The sequence below is a fragment of the Rhinoderma darwinii genome, chromosome 1 (genome assembly GCF_050947455.1).
Source record: "Rhinoderma darwinii isolate aRhiDar2 chromosome 1, aRhiDar2.hap1, whole genome shotgun sequence".
NCBI classification, from domain to species: domain Eukaryota; kingdom Metazoa; phylum Chordata; class Amphibia; order Anura; family Rhinodermatidae; genus Rhinoderma; species Rhinoderma darwinii.
In genome coordinates, this window is record NC_134687.1 from 639,825,715 (window position 1) to 639,848,530 (window position 22,816).

Consider the following 22,816-nt stretch of genomic DNA (forward strand, 5'->3'; position numbering starts at 1 on the left):
ACAAGCAGGATCCTGCTCGTTGCACTGAAGTGTCGACTGTAACTTACAGCCAACACACTCCTCTTATAAAGCAGTAAATGGAGGATGTCTGGATGAAGGTTAAATGGAGTTCTCTCAGTTCTGACATTTGTTCAGGTATGAATTGCAGCTGGTGCCCCCAAAAAACTGATGTTAAGCCTAATGCATGACTGGATTCATAGAACACCTTGTAGAGAACTTCTATGTGCAGTCACAGCTCCCTCAGGTCCAGGCAATGGGTTATACATAGTGCAGAAGTATTACTGTAACGTAGAACTAAGGAGAAACATTAAGAAACATTAAGAAACATTAAGAAACCTCGGTATTCACTTTGTAAATTCATTATTACGGACCTGTGGTAACACCTCCTGGAATTTCCTCCTCCACGTCACTCATACACTGTTGATCGCCTCTCATCCACTCTTCTTCCGATTCAACCTCGAATTTAATATCAGATATATATGTGAAATCAGGGGGAAGATCTAACAATTCAGTACAATACATCAGAGAGTGTGAAGAATCTAACAGATCAACATAAGAAACCACCAAAATCTATGACCACATCTAAGACCGCAGGGCCAAAAAGCTCCACACCCCCTATATAGATCTACCTGATGATTCTCTGGGACATTGTGATTTTCCTCTGGACAATCCACGGAATACAGAAGACTGGGACATCTATATCCATCTGTAGGAAACACACAGCGACAGAAAAGTGTCATTTCTACTAACTGTAAATTCCCATTCCTTTAGTCCAAGCAGGACAAATGGGGAATTTATCCTGCTTGGAAAATAGGACAGACAGTATCAATTAACTATTTAATTAGGCACCCTATATAGGATATCCATTAGCCACATTGTGTACTATCAAGCAATGAAAAAACTCAAAAATTGCTGAACAAAAACATTACAACCTTTATTAGGCAGAACAGCAGTGCTGGGAATGGGAATTTAGCAAATAATCAACTTTGGGTGGGTTACTATTAAACACAGATTTTAACACCACTCGACCAAAGGCTGCTTCCCCAGCTCTTCGGATGTCTAGTCTGTAATGATTTATAAAAGTATGAGGTGTCCTGCAGATTTGGTCAATTGGAACATGATTTCTTTTGGCCCGAGACGTGGCAACTGCCCGAGTGCAATGGACTCTAATAGGTCGTGGGGCCTGAAGACCTGCTTGGCTATAGCAGATGGTAATCTCTTCCCATAGACATCTGGTCACAGTTACTCTAGAGACCTTCTGGCTTCTACTTCTGTCATGGAAGGAGAAGAAAAGATAATCCGACCTCCTATTCACTTCTGTGCGATTCACAGACTTCCAAAGCCCTATCAACATACAAGGAATGGAGTTTATTCTCTTCCTCTGAGGAGGGATTTGGATAGAAGACAGGCAGTTCAATCTGCTGGTTAATATTCTGCAATGAAAGCACCTTTGGGATTAAAATGGATAAGGGTCAGCAGCGTCCAATGCCTGTATTTCACTAACACGTTTCAGTGACATTTTATCCACCAGGAAACAGACCTTGATATCTAGATGTTTCAGGTCAATCTCCTGCAAGGGTTTAAAAGGTGGTATAAAGCTCGTCAAGGACAAGAGAAAGATCCCATTTCTGCCAATACAGACCCAATGTAGTTAAATATTGTGTGCAGACGTGCCTTAAAAACCTCTGCAGATCTGGCCTTCACAAGCCAGTCGTTTAGGTAGGGAACAATCATGATCCCTTCTTCTCAAACCAGTAAAGGAAGATCGCGATTCAATCGGTCTGCGACAACACTCTTTATGAAGGTGTGTGGGGCCGATATAATTTTGAATTGGAGCAAGGTGAATTGGAGAAGATGCAGCTCTCCTTTTATCCACACAGCAATATGCAGAAATCTTCTGTGGTCTAGATGGATGGGGATGTACAAATACACATCCTTTGAGCCTATGGTGGCAAAGAAATCTCCCTTGTCTAGAAGTGCGCAGACCGAACTATCTCCATTCTTCTTGTGGATACACGTTTAGGGACCGCAAGTCGATTAAGGTTATCGAACGGTTCTCTGTCTTGGACACAAGAAACACCCATGAGAAAACACCACTCCCTATGTCAGGGGTTGACATTTCTTCTATAACCCTCATATCTATGGGAGTCCTAAATTGACCTTCGTAGGAGGACTTGTTTTTCGTGGGAGAATTCTGGGGAGGAGAAATACCTGTCTGGAGGAGAATTCTATTCAGTAGCCGCAATTTATGGTGTTCAGAACCCAAAGATCTTTTATGGATGACAACCATTGGGGGTAGACATAGGATAGTCTCCCTCCCACAGGAATTTTCTTGTTGTCAGAAATTCAGCTTTTTCCTAGAAGACTGGTTGCCCCTACCCCGAACTCCAGAAACATCTGTAGCCTGATCTCTCGACACCGAAAGATGAATTACCTCCTCTTACCCGTTTACTTGATCCAAAGTTTCTCGGTGAGCAACAAAACCTAGACCTCCACTTAAACTTACATCTGTGGAAGGGATATCCCCCTTTTGTTCGACAGGTTCTCCATCTCGGAGTCTAACTCTGGCCCAAAAAGCCTATTAGGCTGATGCTACATGGCACAAAGAATTCTTTGAGTGAGCATCCACCCCCATTGTTCAATCCACAGAGCTCTTCTCCTAGGAGAGGAGAAAGCAATATTACGAGATGCAAATCTCACTTGCTGGATTGCTGCAGAACGCCAAAATAAATAAATAAATCAGATGCTAAAAGATTTAGGTATATCTTCTCTAGGCACCCCATTGTCTATGTCCTTCTCCATCTGGAGTAGCTATGACTGGTTTTTAGCAACGACTGATGAGGATAGGGCAACCTTGGTTTGGGCTGAAGCAGAAAGGTACCCTCATCGGAAAGCACTATCAATACGCCGATCCACGGGGTCAGAAAAAGCCAACCCACATACACCTGGACCCAGGTGTACACGAGATGGAAACAAAACGCAGAACAAGGAAAAGAAAGAAGAAAAAAAACTTCCCAACATATCCTCAATCTTCACTGTCTGACCTTCCAAGGAAGACAGTAGAGAAAAAATACAATATGGCTATCCTATGTAGGGTGCCTAATTATATAATTAGTTAATTAATACGGAGGATAAAATCCTCATTGGTGCTGCCGATATGGTCCTCAAGGAAAAATTGTTTGCATATGATGATCAGATGATGGTAGGAATATGTAGTTGACCCTTAAAGAGGCTCTGTCACCACATTATAAGTGCCCTATCTCCTATATAAGGAGATGGGCGCTGTAATGTAGGTGACAGTAATGCTTTATATTTAGAAAAGCGAGCGATTTTAAACCACTTTATGAGCGATTTTTAGCTTTATGCTAATGAGTTTCTTAATGCCCAAGTGGGCGTGTTTTACTTTAGACCAAGTGGGCATTGTACAGAGGAGTGTATGACGCTGACCAATCAGCGTCATGCACTTTTCTCCATTCATTTACACTGCACTAGCGATATAGTTATATCGCTATGTGCAGCCACATACACAAACACTAACATTACTGCAGTGTCCTGATAATGAATATACATCACTACCAGCCTGGACGTGATATTTGTTCAGAATCCTGACACTTCTGAATCTTTTCTGTGAGATTCCAGCATGGCAAACGTAATCTCGTTTGAAATGACAGGTTATTGTAATCTTGTGAGATTACGTTTGCCTTGCTGGAATCTCACAGAAAAGATTCAGAAGTGTCAGGATTCTGAATAAACATCACGTCCAGGCTGGTTGTGATGTATATTCAGTATCAGGACACTACAGTAATGTTAGTGTTTGTGTATGTAGCTGCACACATAACGATGTAACTATATCACTAGTGCATTGTAAATTAATGGAAAAAAGTGTATGAAGCTGATTGGTCAGCGTCATACACTCCTCTGTACAACGCCCACTTGGTCTAAAGTAAAAACACGTCCACTTGGGCATTAAGAAACTCATTAGCATAAAGCTAAAAATCGCTCATAAAGTGGTTTAAATAGATCGTTTTTCTAAATAAAAAGCATTACTGTCACCTACATTATAGCGCCGATCTTCTTATATAGGAGATAGGGCGCTTATAATGTGGTGACAGAGCCTCTTTAAAACAGGGCTTTTGTTTCAGAAGCAATGAAAGTCTCCCGCTCCTTACATTGCTGATCAGCCCTTAAGTCTGTCTCCTCTTCTGCTTCATCTATAACTTCACCCTTAATATTAATCAGATATTCACCCTAAACAGACAAGAGAAAAAAATTATCTATAATGAACTTGAATTCAACTACTTTATGGTATTATTTTGGTGAGACTTTAGCACCATCTACCTGATGATTCTCTGGGACATTGTGATTTTCCTCTGGACAGTCCTGGGAATACAGAGGACTGGGACATCTCTCTGGTGAATTTCTCCAACTGGATCTATCTGTGGGAGACACAAACACACAGTGACTAAATACATTACTACTGTATGTCTGTCTATATATCAGGCACTTCTCTCAACATTTCCAATTCTATGTTTATTTATCAGGGGCTAAGTTGCAATGTTGTGGTGCTCACCACTTGTGCTAAGGTCCCAGCGTCTTATAAGCAACAGTCCTAATGCGGCCTACCAGAGGGAATGGCGGGGCACTGACGGCTCCGGACTCCATCACAGTATTCAAATATATCCTTATCCTGAGAATGCGCATAGTTGAAAGCTGAAGGGTACAGTGGGGCCACTTTTAAGAGGGCCCTGTCAATCGAAAAATGTGCCAGGGCTTTGCCCTGGAACGATTGCACCTCTGCTAGTTAGGGAAATCTAAAATTTAAGAGAAGGAAGCTACAGTGAAGCCCGTCATCTTTTGTTAAAGTTACGTCGTTTGAAAAAGGACACCGATCCATCAAGCTCAACCTTTCTCAATCAATTACACGTCTTTTATTGCTAGATTAGTTATAACCATCAATGCCATTCGTCAGGAAATTACTACCATTACTACCTCTTGGGATAGGGGGTGTTCCATAGTTTGACTACTCTAACTGTAAAGAACCTTTTCCTATATTGATGTTTGAAACTTCTTTCTTCCACAAGCAATGAATGTCCCCTGGTACTTTGTAAAGAACAGAGTATGTGCCAGTTCTTTGTATTGACCACACATATACTTATACATGTTAATAAGATCATCTCCAAGGTGAACAAGCCCAATTTTTTAAAGTACCTGTAGTATGGAAAGCATCTACTCCAAGTTTCCTCTCCACAAGGAATGGAAAACCACTGAAGTGTTGGAAAAAGCTCTACGTTTATATAACCCAAGTTTTTTCCCTGGTGCTGTTATGGGAAAAATAAAATTTTATATCTTTAATTATATTTACTAGTAATTGGTTTTCCGTTAACCCATAACAGCACCATCAGGGAGGCTACATGCACATGAAGCATATTACGTGCAGATTTGCTACGCAGATCTCCCTGAAGCAAATCCTCAGCGTAATACAGTACCAGATAAATAAATAAGATTTCAGGTAATCTCATATAGACGTTGCATCATTTTGTTTAGTTAAACTGTGATGCGGATTTTAAAATCTGCAGCATGTTAAGTTATGTTGCATTTACGTTTCAGAATTTTGTCTGACAATTTTATAAAAAACACAAAAAAAACCCAAAAAACACCACACACAATATCCGCAGCCGATAATCCGCACTAGTTTCATCAAAATGTATGGTCTGCATCAAAAAATGCAATATTGAGTGCAAATTTTCCCTGCAGAATTACCCTAATTTATCTGCGGTTTTACAGAGATACAGAGTATTGCAGCTTATTGCATATGTGGCTTCATAGACCAGACAGAGTTCCAATACTGACCCCTGTGCACTGAAAAATGAGCATACAATAGGCACGCAAGTATCAGAACTGAACCATGGAGAATTGGAAGAAGGCCGCCTGGTCTAATGAATCACGCATTACTTTTACATCATCTGAACAGCCTGGTGCATGTCTGTTGCTTACAAGGGAAGAGCTGGCAGCAGAATGCACTATGAGAAGACGACAAGCCGGCGGAGGCAGTGTGATGCTCTGGGCAATGTTCTGCTGGAAAACATTGGGTCCTGGTATTTATGTGGATGTTATTTGTAACAATGTTTAGATAGGTGGTACGTGTCAGACAAGTACACCCCTTCATGGCAACAGTATTCTCCAATAACCGTGGCTTCTTTCAGCAGGATAATGTACCCCGCCACAGTGCAAAAGTTGTTCAGAAACGGTCTTCGGAACATGAGGTGTTGACTTGGCCTCCAAACTCCCCAGACCCTAATCTGATCGATCATCTGTGGGATGTGCTGGAGAAGACTCAGATCCATAGAAGACCCACCTCATAACTTATAAGGGTATGTGCACACGGGGGCTTTATGTCCGTAATTGACGGACGTATTTCGGCCACAAGTACCGGACCGAATACAGTGCAGGGAGCCGGGCTCCTAGCATCATACTTATGTACGACGCTAGGAGTCCCTGCCTCGCTGCAGGACAACTGTCCCGTACTGTAATCATGTTTTCAGTACGGGACAGTTGTCCTGCAGCGAGGCAGGGACTCCTAGCGTCGTATATAAGTATGATGCTAGGAGCCCGGCTCCCTGCACTGTGTTCGGTCCGGTACTTGCGGCCGAAATACGTCCGTCAATTACGGACGTAATGCACTTGTGTGAACATACCCTAAGACTTCAAGTATCTGCTAACAACTTGGGCCAGATACCACAGGAACCTTCAGAGGTATTGTGGTCTCCACGTCTCAATGGGTCAAAGCGGTTTTGGCGACACCTACACAATATTAGGCAGGTGGTTTTACTGTTCTGACTGATCAGTGTATATCTTAGCTTTGCGAACTACTGGCCTAGCACACTGGCGGAGATCGAGGACTGGCAGTAACATACTGGTACGACTGACCATCCTCCCCAATACAATTCTGAAACATGTCACAGAATATGATTTGTTCTACACATGAATAAGGCTGGGCCTAGAACTAAACTTTTTTTTGCTCACTAGGAAAAAACAATCACTGTCCACAGGAATTCAGTAGACTAGGGCTACACAAAGAGTATTTCTCACACTACAAATGTGATATCGTTGTCCATAAAAATGCTCTGAGTAGATTGAAAATCTCTTTAAAAATCGCTCCAGTCAAGTAAGTAGCTCTGAAATCTTAGTAGACAGTGATTTAAATAAATAAATAAATTGCTAGCAAATCACTTGATTGGAGCGATTTTGAAGAGATTTTAGGACAGCGATTTATCACACCGATTTTTTGTAGTCCAATAAATAGTGTGTGTAGTAGTAGTAGTCAAATTCATTACTATAGACAGCGATATTTTTGTAGCGAGCGGTAAAATTCTAGGTCTAGCACTAGCCTTGGGGTACTGTCCTACGTAAGGGCAGGCACATGCGGGCGAATTTATGACCGCATGTGCTGGCTAATGGCAGAATTATTGTGCAGGTAATATCCAACAAAAACCTTCTAGCCATTGGCCAATGCAAGTGAGACAAACTTGATGAGCTGCTACATGAGACCATACCCTAAGCCTCCCCACAAATACGCACAAGTGTGTAAAGTAGTGCTGATTTAAACCACTACCAGCATCACTCCTTACATATGCTTCACGGTAAGGAGGTAGAGCAAGGAACATGTGTTTGGAGCTCAGGCATCGGCTCCAACAGGAACGTCTGTCACACCTTCAGATTTTATGAGCAGGATCACAAAGGAAAAGCTGTCAATCACTCTGTGTGGACGGGGGAAGCAGGACTCACAGGCTCTCTCTAGGTGTTGTGGCAGCATTTTGGATAGGAACACACACACACACACACACACACACACACACACACAGCGCATACACTGCGGATTTTCCACAACGGATTTCATTGCGGGAAATCCAGTCAGAAGAGCGCTGGCGACTTTTCTGCACTATGCTCCTCAACACTAAGTGAACGCTCTGTAACTTTACGTGGTCTGTCACTTCGTGCCCGAGTTGCTGTAAATCCTAAACGCTTCCACTTTACAATAATTCCACACTCCGTTAATGGTGGAATATCTAGGAGGGAAGAAATTTCCAGAAGCGACTTTTTGCAGCGGTGACGTCCTATTACAGGACCGTGTTGGGTTTCAGTGATCTCTATACACTGACCCATTCTATCACAGATGTCAGTACAGGCAACTGCATTGCGACTTGCTTGATTTTATACACCTGTGGGAATAGGACTGAAGGAAACAACTGAATTTAATGATTAACCCATTTCCGACATCCACCGTATATATACGGCGCAGGTCGTATGGGGGGGGGGGGTGTGTATGGAGCGGGCTCATGGGCTGAGTCTGCTCAATAGAACGAGTGTCTAACAGCCGGCACTTTAGTGCAACGAGCGGGATCTAAGTGGTTAGAAACGGGGGCGGCCCCCCTCTGACGGGCCATTGCCCACCCGGCGCGATGCGATTGCAGGGTGCCAATGGCTGGCATGGCAGCCTGATGAAGGCCCCCAGGTCTGCCATCCTTGTACGCCTATGAAGCCCTGCCTCAGTATAACAATATACTGCGGTATATCACGCAAGCGATCTAACTATCATTAAGGGGACTAATAAAACAAAGTTAAAGAGGCTCTGTCACCAGATTTTGCAACCCCTATCTGCTATTGCAGCAGATAGGCGCTGCAATGTAGATTACAGTAACGTTTTTATTTTAAAAAAACGAGCATTTTTGGCCAAGTTATGACCATTTTTGTAGTTATGCAAATGAGGCTTGCAAAAGTCCAAGTGGGTGTGTTTAAAAGTACAAGTCCAAGTGGGTGTGTATTATGTGCGTACATCGGGGCGTTTTTAATACTTTCACTAGCTGGGCGCTCTGATGAGAAGTAACATCCTCTTCTCTTAAGAACGCCCAGCTTGTGACAGTGCAGACCTGTGACGTCACTCACAGGTCCTGCATCGTGACGGCCACATCGGCACCAGAGGCTACAGCTGATTCTGCAGCAGCATCAGCGTTTGCAGGTAAGTCGATCTTACCTGCAAACGCTGATGCTGCTGCAGAATCAGCTGTAGCCTCTGGTGCCGATGTGGCCGTCACGATGCAGGACCTGTGAGTGACGTCACAGGTCTGCACTGTCACAAGCTGGGCGTTCTGAAGAGAAGAGGATGTTACTTCTCTTCACAGCGCCCAGCTAGTACAAGTATTAAAAACGCCCCGATGTACGCACATAATACACACCCACTTGGACTTGTACTTTTAAACACACCCACTTGGACTTTTGCAAGCCTCATTTGCATAACTACAAAAATGGTCATAACTTGGCCAAAAATGCTCGTTTTTTAAAAATAAAAACGTTACTGTAATCTACATTGCAGCGCCTATCTGCTGCAATAGCAGATAGGGGTTGCAAAATCTGGTGACAGAGCCTCTTTAAATACATTTAAATAAAGTTATATACTAGTCCAGGGGTCTCAAGCACACGGCCCGCATGCGGCCCCTGAGGCGGTATCTGCGGCCCACGGGACATGTTGGATTGAGTAACAATTTATATGTTCCTAGCAAACTGCTAGCTTGTAACCTTATGTGTAAGGGTCCTTAAAAACCACCAGTTGTATGCATTGTTAGACTGGCAGAAGGTAGTAATCAGTACAGACGGATTTCTAGCACGCATTTGATAATAAGGCATATAGATTTTGTTGTAGCATAACAGCCAAATAAGTCTGCTGCAGTTTATCATTAGACTGCCGGATTGAATACCGTTGTAAAATAACAAACGTGTGTTAAATGAATGACACATCTGTGTAGCAGTATAACTACCTACACAAATTACAGTGGAGATTGGTATTGGCGCAGACCCAGGGCCCCTAAAGAAATCATCACCAACATACATAGCAAAGCCCTAGATTACAACCCACAGAGTGAATGGTTGAGTGGGGAGGATGATATATGTGATCAGATGCGTTTATTGTTCAAAAATGTAGGCTGTGTGGATGTTAATAAATTACTGTTTGTGAATAGACAGACCGGAGAAATGAATCCGGACTGCTGGGTTTAAGGAATTGATGATGATGACTAATGTAGATTGTGATGGGGGGAGGGGGGGGGGGTGATGTAACATGTGTGAAGTCTGAGTGGCCACAATAAAGCATTGATTTTTAGATCTATATTGCATGCTCTTGGTTTAAACAGCAGTACGGTGTAAAATTTTTAGCGTCTTGTGTATGGGGTTAAATAATTAGAGCTATAAATGTAATCAGTTCTTAAAGTAATGTGTTTTATCTCTACATATGTGCTGTTGTCCGTAAGTACACAGAGGGAGTAAAATATTACAGCAAGCTAAATTTGTCTGCATAAAAGATACAAAATATGGACTGCTGGACCGTGTTTCGCTACGCTGCATAGTCATGTGTTATGATCTGATAAGATTTAACTTTGTAATGTTTTGAAGTTAATTCAAATGAATTAAAATACAGATATTGAGAGACACGGGGTCTTGAAAATGTATGTACCCCACTTGTTCCCTACTCCCACATATAGTTTATTGGGTTGCAGTAATTAATATTAGATATATTTATTAGATATATTAGTTATATTTCTGATTTACTGGATAAAGAATTACAATTGTTATTTTTGTATTTACACATGTAGGCAAATGCTATAGTACTGCCTAAGGCCTCAAGCACACAAACGTGCTTTTGCGGCCGCAATTCCCCCGAAAATCCACGTGAGAATTGCGGCCCCATTAATTCCTATGGGGCCATGCACACGACCGTGGTTTTCACGGTCTGTGCATGGCCCAGGAGCCCGCACCGCAGAAAGAACGGGAATGTCTTATTATGGCCGTGTTCTGCGGTCCGGGCTCATTGAAAATAATGGCCGCGGCCATGTGCACGGCCCGCGATTTGAGGGTGGCTCTCGGCTGTCACTCCGTGGCCGGCCGACCCGAAAATCACGGCCGACCCGAAAACAATTTGTTTCAAATTAATTAATTTGGTTCTAGGTGGTCTACAAAACGTGTATGAAAGTAACCCAGATTTTGATAGCAACCCAGACTGAGTTTTTCTGTGTAGATGGTTTTCAGGTCCTTCCAGAATGGTAAATATGGCACTGGGTATGCTGTGCTGTAGTCTCCCCCCAATATGAGGTATTGTGTAAGAGACCATCCCCCTCCAGTAAATCTGCACAGGAGGCCGAGGTGACGTCACCCACAGATGAGGCTTTACAGATTTAGATGGGAAGGAGGTGAAAATTGTCTGAACATTGTTAATTTTATGCCAGATTTTAGTAATATCATTTTTGTTTGTTTGTGGTGTTAATCAGGCATTTACAGGACCTGATGGGGGTGGGATTTACAAGTGTTCTGGATTATCAGATGAATGTGGAAAAATAGAACTCCAACCTTTTGAAATATCTATATGCAACATGGGTTTTCAATGTAAATTTGTAATCTAGAGCTACTTCATCATATATAGTATGTACAAGACAGGATACATGGTAGTCACGATCTCGTGCACAAGGTAAATCATCCAGAGACCACTCTCACCTTGTTCTGTTCAAGGAGCGGAGCTGGAGGTGCTCGCTGAGGCTTGTAACCAGGCAAAAGGTAAGACGGCCGACATTTACACTGACTCTAGGTACGCTTTTGGCATCGCCCACGATTATGGGCCCATTGGCAGTAGGTACTTTGATGGATCATCGGGTTAGCAAATTGAGAGCGTAAGAGATGACATACCTGGCAAAGAGAGTATGTGCAGCAGGTGTCAGCAAATTGGCTTGTCCCTGGATTTAATAATGCTGGTTTGTAGTAGCAGCAAAGGTACCTATTTCAGGGTATGTTCACACGAGGGCGTCCGTAACGGCTGAAATTACGGGGATGTTTCAGCCTGAAAACATCCCCGTAATTTCAGCCGTAACGGCATGTGCAGGCGCTTGAACGCCGCGTCCATTACGGACGTAATTGGCGCTGCTATTCATTGGAGTCAATGAATAACGGCTCCAATTACGCCCAAAGAAGTGACAGGTCACTTCTTTGACGCGGGCGTCTATTTACGCGCCGTCTTTTGACAGCGGCGCGTAAATATACGCCTCGTGTGAACAGACAAACGTCTGCCCATTGCTTTCAATGGGCAGATGTTTGTCAGCGCTATTGAGGCGCTATTTTCGGACGTAACTCGGGGCAAAAACGCCCGAATTACGTCCGTAAATAGGCCGTGTGAACATACCCTCAAAGTGCACCCCGGCCAGATTACCCGTTCCAGCGATTGCAGAACATACAACTACCCGAGGTAGGTGTGTATGAAAATGTGCTCGTATGTGTAGACCTGTTCTCAGGGTGGCCTGAAGCCTGGCCAGTATCTTCCCCACTGCAAAGAATATGGGCAAGAAAATTTTCTGTGAAGTTGTGTGTAGTGACAGGGGAATCGTTTTCTCCCCAAGTATTGAACTGGTGTTTGTACAATGATTAACATATCAGTAGCTCTCTAGATGTTATCCCAAAGTTAGTTTGTTTGATAACGGTACACAAGAAGTGTTGTGAAAACGGAGGTAAAGTTTTATGTAAAGTTCTGGACTATTTGAGGCATGTGTCAGATAAAAAAAAAAAGGTACAGAAGCGGGACATTCCCATTTGAAATTTTTTTTTGTTGTGAATGCAAATTTTAGAGCAGAAAATTCTGTGAAGTAGACATAAAAAGAAGAAAGATCAGTTTGTATGTATCACTTTTAGTTAATCCTCGATGTGAATGTTTAATGTAAAGATGTCATTGTTAGTTTTTCTTCAACTGAATTATCCGATTAAGATCAATTAACCCCTTCACGACTACCATACAGCTATATAAGGTCTAACTGCCGATGCCCTGTGCAGTTAGCACGTGTATAGACGTCGACAGCCTGGAAGGGGTTTAATGAGTGCAGTGCTGCTTCAGGGTGATCAGCGCTGTACTCTCATGTCGGCCGGGGCTTTGAGAGCCCCGGAATACACGCCCCCCACTGTAGATAGTGCCACCCATAACCCCCTGTAGGTAGCGCAAAACTCTCTGTAGGTAGCGCCACCTAAGCTCCCTCCAGCATCGGAACCTCCGGCCAGCGCTCTGGCCGAGGATTCCCCTCCTAGAGGGAGCCCCCGCTGTAGATAGTGCCACCCCCCTGCAGATAGCAAACTACCCCCGCTGTAGATAGCATCGCACCCCCCCAATGTAGATAGCGTCACCTGAACTGACTTGCACCGGCTGGGGATTCCGCTTCTAGAGAGATACCCTGACGTTACTATCCATTTGCATAGTGAATTCGTGTCTCTCTCTAGGAGCGGAATCTCCGGTTGACACTTTGGCCGGCGGATTCCGTTACTGGAGAAGCCCTTGGTGTCACTATCCACCGGCTGGGGATTCCGCTTCTAGAGAGATAACCTGACGTCACTGTCCATTTGCATAGTGAATTAGTGGCTCTCTCTAGGAGCGGAATCCCCGGTTGACACTCTGGCCGGCGGATTCCGTTACTGGAGAAGCCCTTGGTGTCACTATCCACCGGCTGGGGATTCCGCTTCTAGAGAGATACCCTGACGTCACTGTCCATTTGCATAGTGAATTAGTGGCTCTCTCTAGGAGCGGAGTCCCCGGTGTCAGATCGCATATATGGACAGAGACATCAGCTGCTTCCTGTAGGAGCGAAATCTTCGGCCAGAGGGATTACGCTCCTACAGGGAGTTACAGTAGTGCTATTTACAAGAAGGGGATGCCAATTACAGGGGGGGGGGTGGCGCTATGTACAGCAGGTGTGGTACCAAATACAGAGGGGACTATATACAGGAGGTGTGGCACTACCTATATGGGCACTGTGGCATATTGGTACTACCTACAGGGGACAGTGGCACTATCAACATGGGCACTGTGTGTGGCACTATATGGGCATCATCTACAAGGAGAACTGTGGCACCATGTGGACACTGGCACTATCTACAGTGGTGTTGCGTCACTATCTACATGGGAACTGTGGTGTTTTCAGGGGGTTGGGACAAAAAACCCTAACGAATAAAATGTATAAATTTTTTTTAAGATCCATGAAAAACGGATGGCAAATGCCGGTTAAAAATGGTCAGACGGCCGGGAAATGGATTCAAATTTTGAGATGCATTGATGCAAAACAGCCATGAAAAACTGACAGTTGATCCATTGCTGACGGCTATTTCTTTCACGGTCGTATGTATATAGCCCACTTCACAGCGATCCAGGGTGACGGAGAGAGAAGACTAATTGTTACATAGCTCTACAGTGTGTGTGTGTGTATGTATGTATATATATATATATATGAGAGAGATCTATATAGAGAGAGAGATTGAGCGATACAGAGGGAGAGCGATAGAGAGAGAGATATATAGCTATATATAGAGATATATAGCGATATATAGAGATAGAGAGTGATAGAGATAAATATATATTTAAACAAATACAAAAGTATTTTTTCACATTTTTTGTGATTTTTCTGCTCATAATGAAAATGAGAAACACTGAATTAAACTAATCTAGAACATGAAAGCATCATAAGTCTTGTAAAAAAAACAAATGTAAAAATAGTTGTGATATTCAAAGCGGTTACAAAGATATTATTGTTTAAAGAAGTGCAATGACCCTTGGCCATGAAAGGGTTAATGATTATGCGATGAAAAAGACTGTTCTCCATAAGAAGTGTCCAACTGGGAACAAAAGGCGTGAACACCAGATTCTAACAGAATGTGGACGGATAAAGGAAGGTAAACCGGTAGCACCCAAGGCACTCTTGATGGTACTTGCATTGATGGTGTGTGGCCTCACATATGCAACCAAGACTGCAAGGATCGATTTAGTAAGATTTAATTGGTATGTCCCAGGCTTTACAGCTGTTGCTGCTAAATTCTGTTAGAGCTGTTTGATTTGGCTACAGAACTGTCCTGGCAGACCGGTGCCAACCTCATCATACCCGCCTCCCATGAAGAGAATAGACTTTGAGAGGCCTTCCCAGGCAATACAAGTTGTTTTTTGCTTCCTAAAATATTAGGTATAAGGGTGTTAATTTGAATCTCAGAGTAGGTAATAAAAATTGGTTTGAGAAATTTTTCAGATAAAATATATGACATCGGTTCATATTTCTGTGCGTAGGAGCTGTTACAGGTAATCAGCTCAGATCAAGGTACAAATCCTGTTGAAAAGTGTAAAACCAAGAGCAAAATACAATGTACCCAGTAGCTACACATTTTCTAGATGCCCTGTCCATTGGGACAGAGAAGTTTTTCTTATATAAAGGTGTTTGTTTGATTTTGTTTAACTCCTTAACGCCGAAGGACGGATATATCCGTCCTCTGCAGCTGTTAGTTCGCGCAGGAGGACGGATATATCCGTCCTGCACTTAAACTGTCACCGTGTGTGTTTACACGGTGACAAGTCCCCGGCAACAGCTGTCATAGACAGCTGATTGTCACAGGGAGCCGTCGAGGGACCAATGACAGTGGTCCCCGAACAACGATCGCTGTGATTGGTCAGTCAAATCTGACAGACCAATCGCAGCATGCAAAGGCTGTGAGGCAGGGCAAACAGCTCCGTTCTCATTCCTGTCAGATCGTTGAGGATAACGGAGCTGTGTGCTTTGGTCTCCTGTCAAAAGTTAAAAAAAGACATCCTGATCACCCCCTGTACCCCATTCACCCCCTCCCCCCACCTTTGTTCTATTATAATTTCAATCTATATATATAAAAAAAATATATATAAAAATAAACATATACAGTGCATGTGTATATATATATATATATATATAGTTTAGCGTTTAGTTAGCGTTAGGCATTAGGTAGCGTAAGTTAGGTGTAGGGCGTTAGTTAGGGGGGCAATTAGTTAGACATAGTTAGTTAGGGCTAGCGTTAGGGAATATTTATCAGCGTTAGGTTTATACGGTTAGTGTAGTAGGGACGTTTTAGTGTTTTATCTATATAAAAAAAAAAAATACCCCAAAAAAATATAGTGTAGAATTTAGTTGCGGTTTAGTAGAGTTCATTATCGTTACTTAGTTGTTAGGCATAGGGCATTAGGTAGCGTAAGTTAGGTGTAGGGCGTTAGTTAGGGTGGCAATTAGTTATAAATAGTTAGTTAGGGCTAGCGTTAGGGAACATTTATCAGCGTTAGGTTTATACGGTTAGTGTAGTAGGGACGTTTTAGCGTTTTATCTATATATAAAAAAAATAAATACAAAAAAACAAAATATATTGTAGAATTTAGTTGGGGTTTAGTAGGGTTCATTATCGTTACTTAGTGTTAGGCATAGGGCGTTAGTTAGGGTGGAAATTAGTTAGAAATAGTTAGTTAGGGCTAGCGTTAGTTTTATACTAATAAAATGGCTCAGCGTCTGTATTCGGCAGAAGAGGCCTACGCCATGATCTGCTCGGATACAGAAAGCGCAAGTGAGACTGATGAGCAATTTTTAATTTTGTCATCATCCACTAGCTCTAGTGATGAGGAGCCACAGCCAAGGCGCCGCAGGCACTATTGTACGCCTAGCACTAGTGCCATTGACCCGGATTGGGTGCCCACAGAGTCATACACCCCGTGTGTTCCAGAATTTAGTTCTGTTACGGGCATTCACATCAGCACCGAGGGGTTTAGGGAGGAGGACTTTTTCAAAGTCTTCTTTTCGAAGGAGTTATTACTCCTGATGGTTGAGCAAACCAATTTATATGCTGCTCAATTTATTGCCAGTCACCCCACATCTTATTACGCCAAAAATAGTGTGTGGCGCCCAGTAGCTGTGGCCGACATTTTGAAATTTTGGGGCCTCCTATTAAATATGGGTTTAGTTAAGAAACCCACGATTAGGTCCTATTGGACATCTGATGTCCTGTACGACACCCCTATGTACAGAGAGGTAATGACGAGGCAGCGCTTTGAGAACATACTGCGCTACCTTCATTTTGTTGACAACACGCTTTGCCCACCCCGCAGTGACCCCAGCCATGACCGGCTTTTTAAGATTAGGCCACTAATAAATTTTTTAAATTGGAAGTTTGCGGAGACATATACCCCCGAAAAAAATATTGCCGTGGATGAGTCTCTGGTCCTTTTCAAAGGCCGCCTACAATTCAGGCAATATTTGCCAAATAAGAGGGCCCGATTTGGGTTAAAAATGTATAAATTGTGTGAAAGTGACTCGGGTTACACTCATAAATTCAGAGTGTATGAAGGGAAAGACTCCCAAATTGTCCCTCCAGAATGCCCCCCTTCACTCAAAAGCAGTGGAAAAATTGTCTGGGACCTTTTGCACCCTCTTTTGGATAAGGGGTACAATTTGTATGTGGATAATTTCTACACTAGCGTACCGCTCTTCAGGTGCCTGTCTGCAAAAAAAACAGTGGCCTGTGGCACCATACGTAGAAATCAAAAAGGCCTGCCAAAGTCCCTAATAAACCAAAAATTAAAACCTGGGGAAATCAGGGGACTTTGCAATGAGGACTTGCTGCTTGTCAAATTCCGTGACAAGAGGGATGTCCTGATGCTCACATCCATTCACCCAGACAGCAGCAGCCACATTCCTGTACGTGGGGCAAGTCGTACCGTCTGTAAGCCTGTTTGCATACAGAATTACAATAAATTCATGGGTGGGGTGGACGTTGCAGACCAGATGCTGCAGCCCTACAGCGCTGTCCGGAAATCCCGGATATGGTACAAAAAACTGGCCGTTCACCTCATCCAAGTGTCCATATATAATTCCTTTGTCATTTTTAGAAAGGCGGGGAACCAGGGATCCTATCTTCATTATCAAGAAAGAATAATTAAAAATCTTATATTTGGAGACCAGGCCCAGGGGAGGGGAGGGGTGGCATCATCTAGCCAAGCCAGCAGAATTGTCCCAGGACAACATTTCCCATCTGAAGTGCCCCCTACTGCCAAAAAAAGCCGACCCCAAAAAAAATGTTGCGTATGTGCTAAGAATGGAATACGGAGGGAAAGCAGTTATCAGTGTGACACCTGCCCAGAGAAACCAGGACTCTGCATTAGGGAATGTTTCCGTGTGTACCATACATCCCTAAATTGATCATTTGAATTAAAACATTTTTTAACCCTTTTATTCATTTTAGTTACCATTTTAGCAATCCATTGATTTTTTTTTCACTTCACTATTTATTATACCCATATAAACTGGAATGCAACAAAGACTCCAAAATAAAAAATCTCACTATACCCCTAGATGAATACCATTAGGGAAAGATCCCCCACCCAAAAAAATTCTCACTACACCCCTAGATGAATACCATTAGGGAAAGATCCCCCACGCCCAAAAAAATTCTCACTACACCCCTAGATGAATACCTTAGGGAATGTAGTTTTCAAAATGGGGTCAGTTTTGGGGGTGTTACATCGTTCTGAAAGCTCAAATCCTTTGTAAAGAAGGAGTGAGGCCTATAAGTCATTCTAGCTAAAATTATGTCCTGAAAACCATAGATTGGTTCCTGTAATTTCGTGCCCCACCATGCAGCCAGGCAATGGATTACATCCTAAGTGGAGGCATTTTTGAACACAGGAGAAACAGGGTGATAGATTTTGGGGTGTGTTTCTTCATTCTCATGGTCGCTTTACAAAAATATCAGTCTTCAAAGTGAAACTTTTATGACAAAAGGGTCTTTTTTTTTTTTTTCTTCCACCTGCTATGCATTAAATTTACCAAAAAACTGTGGGGTCAAAATACTCACTACATCCCTAGATAAATGCCTTAAGGGGTCTAGTTTCCTAAATGGGGTCATTTATGGGGAGTTTCTATCGTTCTGGCACCTCAAAGCCTCTCCAAATGTGCAGTGGGGCCTAAAAGATTTTCAAGCAAAATATTGGTCCTGAAAGCCAAAGGGTGCTCGCTTCCTTTTGGGCCCTGACGTGTGTCCAGGCCACGCACTAGGGCCACAATGGGGGTATTTTTGAAAACAGGAGAAACAGGGTGATAGATTTTGGGGTGTGTCTCTTTATTCTCATGGTCGCTTTACAAAGAAATCTGCGTTTAAAATGATACATTTGTAAAAAAATGTAAATTATATTTTTTTACACTTGCATTGCATGAATTCCTACAAAAAAACTATGGGGTCAAAATACTTACAACACCCCTTAATAAATACCTGAAGGGGTGTAGTTTTTAAAATGGGGTCATTTATGGGGGTTTCCATTATTCTGACACCTATGAATCTCATGAAACTTGGCTTGGTGCAGGAAAACAAAATGTACTTCAAAATTTATAAAATTATTATAAAATTTGTAAGTCTTCTAAACTGCTCAAAATGTAAAAAAAATTTCAAAAGTGCAGCCAAAATGGAGTTAAGAGATGGAAATATGTATTTAATAAAAAAAATTGTACAGTATGTATGTACATATGTGACATATCGCAGTTCAAACTAGGGAAAAATGAAAATTTTTACAAAATGTCTTCAAATTTTGAAATTTTTAATTGATTTACGCAAATCGTATCAGTCTACTTTTACCACTAAAATAAAGTACAACATGTGACGAAAAAACAATGTCAGAATTACTTTGATATACAAAACTATTGCAGAGTTATTCTCTGATAAATTCAGACATACTAGATTTTCAAAATCTGGCTTGGTCATTAAGTGACAAACAGGCCCGGTCATTAAGGGGTTAAGGGCCTGACATTGTTATTGTATGCACATAGAATATGTTTTATAAAGTATACGGATGTTATCACCAGATAAGCATTTATTTTTAACAATAGATAAAGGTTGGGTCCCCAGCAAGTGCCAGTAAACATGAACTAAAAGACTTAACATGATGAACTCCATCACTGAGATGCGGCAGGCACAGCATGGGCCAATACATCATGCTGGTCATAAACTGATGGCAGTGTCACAATTCTAAGCAGTCGTGCAGATAAGCAACTTGCCGGAGGAAGAGGACAGATGTGGAGGGTTTTGTGGCAGTTACATTAAAACTCCACTAATCCGTCTACGTGGGAACTCACCCCAGGCTCACAGTATGAGGTCCTGTGTACAGCCGGTGACGTATACTAACAAGAGACGGTGACTGACAGATGAAAAGGACCAAACCAAGTCCTGATGACATAAGCAATTGTCAAAGTAAAGCAAAGACCTGAGTCAACCTGTCAGCAGCATCCAAGTGTTTCACAGTGGAAGATAAGGAAGTGACCAGGAGGGGGGTAATAATAAATCCCCCACTGGACACCACTGTACAGTTTGACTCCAAAAATTGTGTGGGTTACCCTAAGGGCGACAGTCAATGAAAAGCAGAAGACAAAATAAGAGGATGATGATGATGTACCGGACTTGTCAATGAACTGATGGGACCCAAACCTGAGGGGTAGTAGAATGAGATTGGTGATAGCATTATTTTATTAGTTGAGGCCCTATTGTTTGAGGTTTATAATGTATGTAAATATGCCACGGTACTGTGAATAACAATTTGAGGTGTTTTATGTGGGAGGTGTGAGGTGAAGGTCACTGGTTGTTGTCACTCATAAGTAAGAAGTAAATGGCAGCAATGAGAGCCCGGAGGTCCTGTTACCTAGGTGTCTTTAGGTTTGAGAAAAATGCTGCCCACGACCTTTTATATCTGCAGGGGTAGAGGTCCCATTAGGACAGTAAGTGACAATACAACACAATTGTGACCAATACATGTACCGTGGCGGGAGAAGTTTTGATTTTTTCTAGCATTAGTAGGTTTAACAGTAAAGAATGTGTATAATGGAGAAATTAGCGGAATATTTGACGTTACAGATTATATGTTTGATGTTTTGAATGTAACTTCTGCATTTGTTAGATAATTCAATATAAAATAGTGTGAGATGGTTTGAATGCTGCCCAAGGGGCATGTGCCAAGAAGTCGGCCCAGCATGTTGCCATTATATAGACCTTTTTGGCATTATGTAGGTCAAGATTGACATAGAGCAAGAATGGCCCGATTGTTTGCCATGCCTAGGCCCCTCTAACTGATTTGAGGGTATTGTGGGATGTATAATGGGTTGCTCCAAAGTGTCGTGCAGGTTGTTTTATTCCACAAAGGGGGGGGGGGTGAACCCTTCTTTAAATACCTGGCTTGGATACAATATTTCATCAAAAACAAAAGGTGGGAAATGTGAAAGTGATTAAAATATGTTTAGATGAATCCATTTTGTGCAGTACCATCTTGCCTGGAATCTCCATCTTGTTTCCTTTGTAGTGAATAAGAAAGTCATTGTTCCTTTAAGACAAATATATTAATGCCGATTTTGTATGTTACTTAGGTAGTTATCTTTGGCCTTGGTTCTCGAAGCTTGTGGAAAGAAGGAAAGGGGGAGTGAGCCAGATAAGAAGCGGAGACATTCACATACTTATGTGAGTAAAACTTCCACCATCTCAGAAGAACAATCTATCGTATCCTTGCTAACAGAAATAAGCCAGCTGCAAATTTGATGTATGAAGAATTATAATAATGCATTTGGAATGTATAGTGTGTCTGTAATTGGCTGAATTTCAAATATTCTCCCATTGCCTCTGATTAGTTAACCTCAAGCCTACACCCCTTTTGAAAGATATTATTGTAATTGAGTTTGGCAATAAACCTCAGAGGAGTAATTTTAGCATACCAGCAGCGTCTGTGTGTTATTCCTCTACGATATATCGATAAAACATGATTTGGATCTGGATAAAATCACTGGAGGGCAGGTATCGGTTGACCTACCCATTACAAATTTCAGTCGAATATATTTTGGCTCTGTTGTTGCGTCAACACACCCACAAAATAGTATTTAACCCCTTAACAACATCCAACGTATGGGTAGTCGTTGCCGTTAGGTACTGAACGCAATCCAACGTATAGGTACGTTGGAGCGTTAAGTGGCCACTGTGTCCAAAGATACGGTGACAGAGTAAAAGTGGCTGCCATCTTTACACGTGGCCCAGGGGGGTAGCACACCCCCCCGCAACGGCGATCGCTGCGATCGGTCGGTTCAGACCGGCCAATCGCAGCATTTTGCGGCTATAACCTATCACTGTGCCGCAGGGCACAGACATACGGTGGGGATTGGTGCTGTCTAGGACAGCACCAATCCCTGCGATGTACTTGTAAGGCAGTAGTAATGGTGCCACCCCCCCGATCGCTACCATTGGTCGGTCTGCGTAGACTGACCAATCGTAGACATGAAGGGCGTTTCAAACACCCTGTACCAGCTCTGCCCACCTCATTCAGTTAGAAACAGTGAGCAGAGCTGGTGTGATAATCTGTGAACCGAATACTTACCCTTGCTGAGGCCTTCTGTGCTGCAATCGTCCTCTTCTTGCTGTGAGATCACTCACTGTGATCATCATAATCATCAACTGTACTGCTTCTGATTTTTTTTCTATTTCTTCTCAGCAGCACTAGTGATTCCTGAATTTCCCTTTCCCAGTCTATCTTCCAGCCCCCCTGCCCCTCCCCCCTTCCACATCCTCCGGCAGCTGATCAGTGACCATCACTGATCAGCATATTTTGGCACAGGACTTTTTTTTTTTTTTTTTTTTTACAGCTTAGCACCATCTCTATGTGCACCCTGCGGCCACTGAGTGCATAAAATTAAATATTTGGGGGTTTCGCTGGCCAATGACACTAAAGGTTTATTTGTGTATAATTATACACCTTTTTTGAACTCCTTGAAATCACAACTTAAGACATATGATATACCTATGCTTTCGCAGATGGGGAGTAAAAATGTTTTGAAAACTTATATCATGCCCACGGTTTTTATATCTGATGAATATGGTACCTATTAGATTCTCGCCTACTTTTCCGCTATTCGACGTATGTTCTTTCAATATCTATGGGCATATAAGAAATCTA

At 42.5% G+C, this 22,816-nt stretch overlaps 1 protein-coding gene across 1 annotated transcript in view; it reads right to left on the reverse strand.

The window, feature by feature from the left end:
- LOC142694207 (uncharacterized) overlaps window positions 1-22,816 on the reverse strand; it is a 308,282-nt gene that overhangs the window by 202,280 nt on the left and 83,186 nt on the right. The window contains 5 exon segments of the mRNA XM_075847611.1: window positions 234-294; window positions 372-456; window positions 630-706; window positions 4,170-4,248; window positions 4,339-4,436. Coding sequence (XP_075703726.1) covers window positions 234-294; window positions 372-456; window positions 630-706; window positions 4,170-4,248; window positions 4,339-4,436 — 400 coding nt within the window.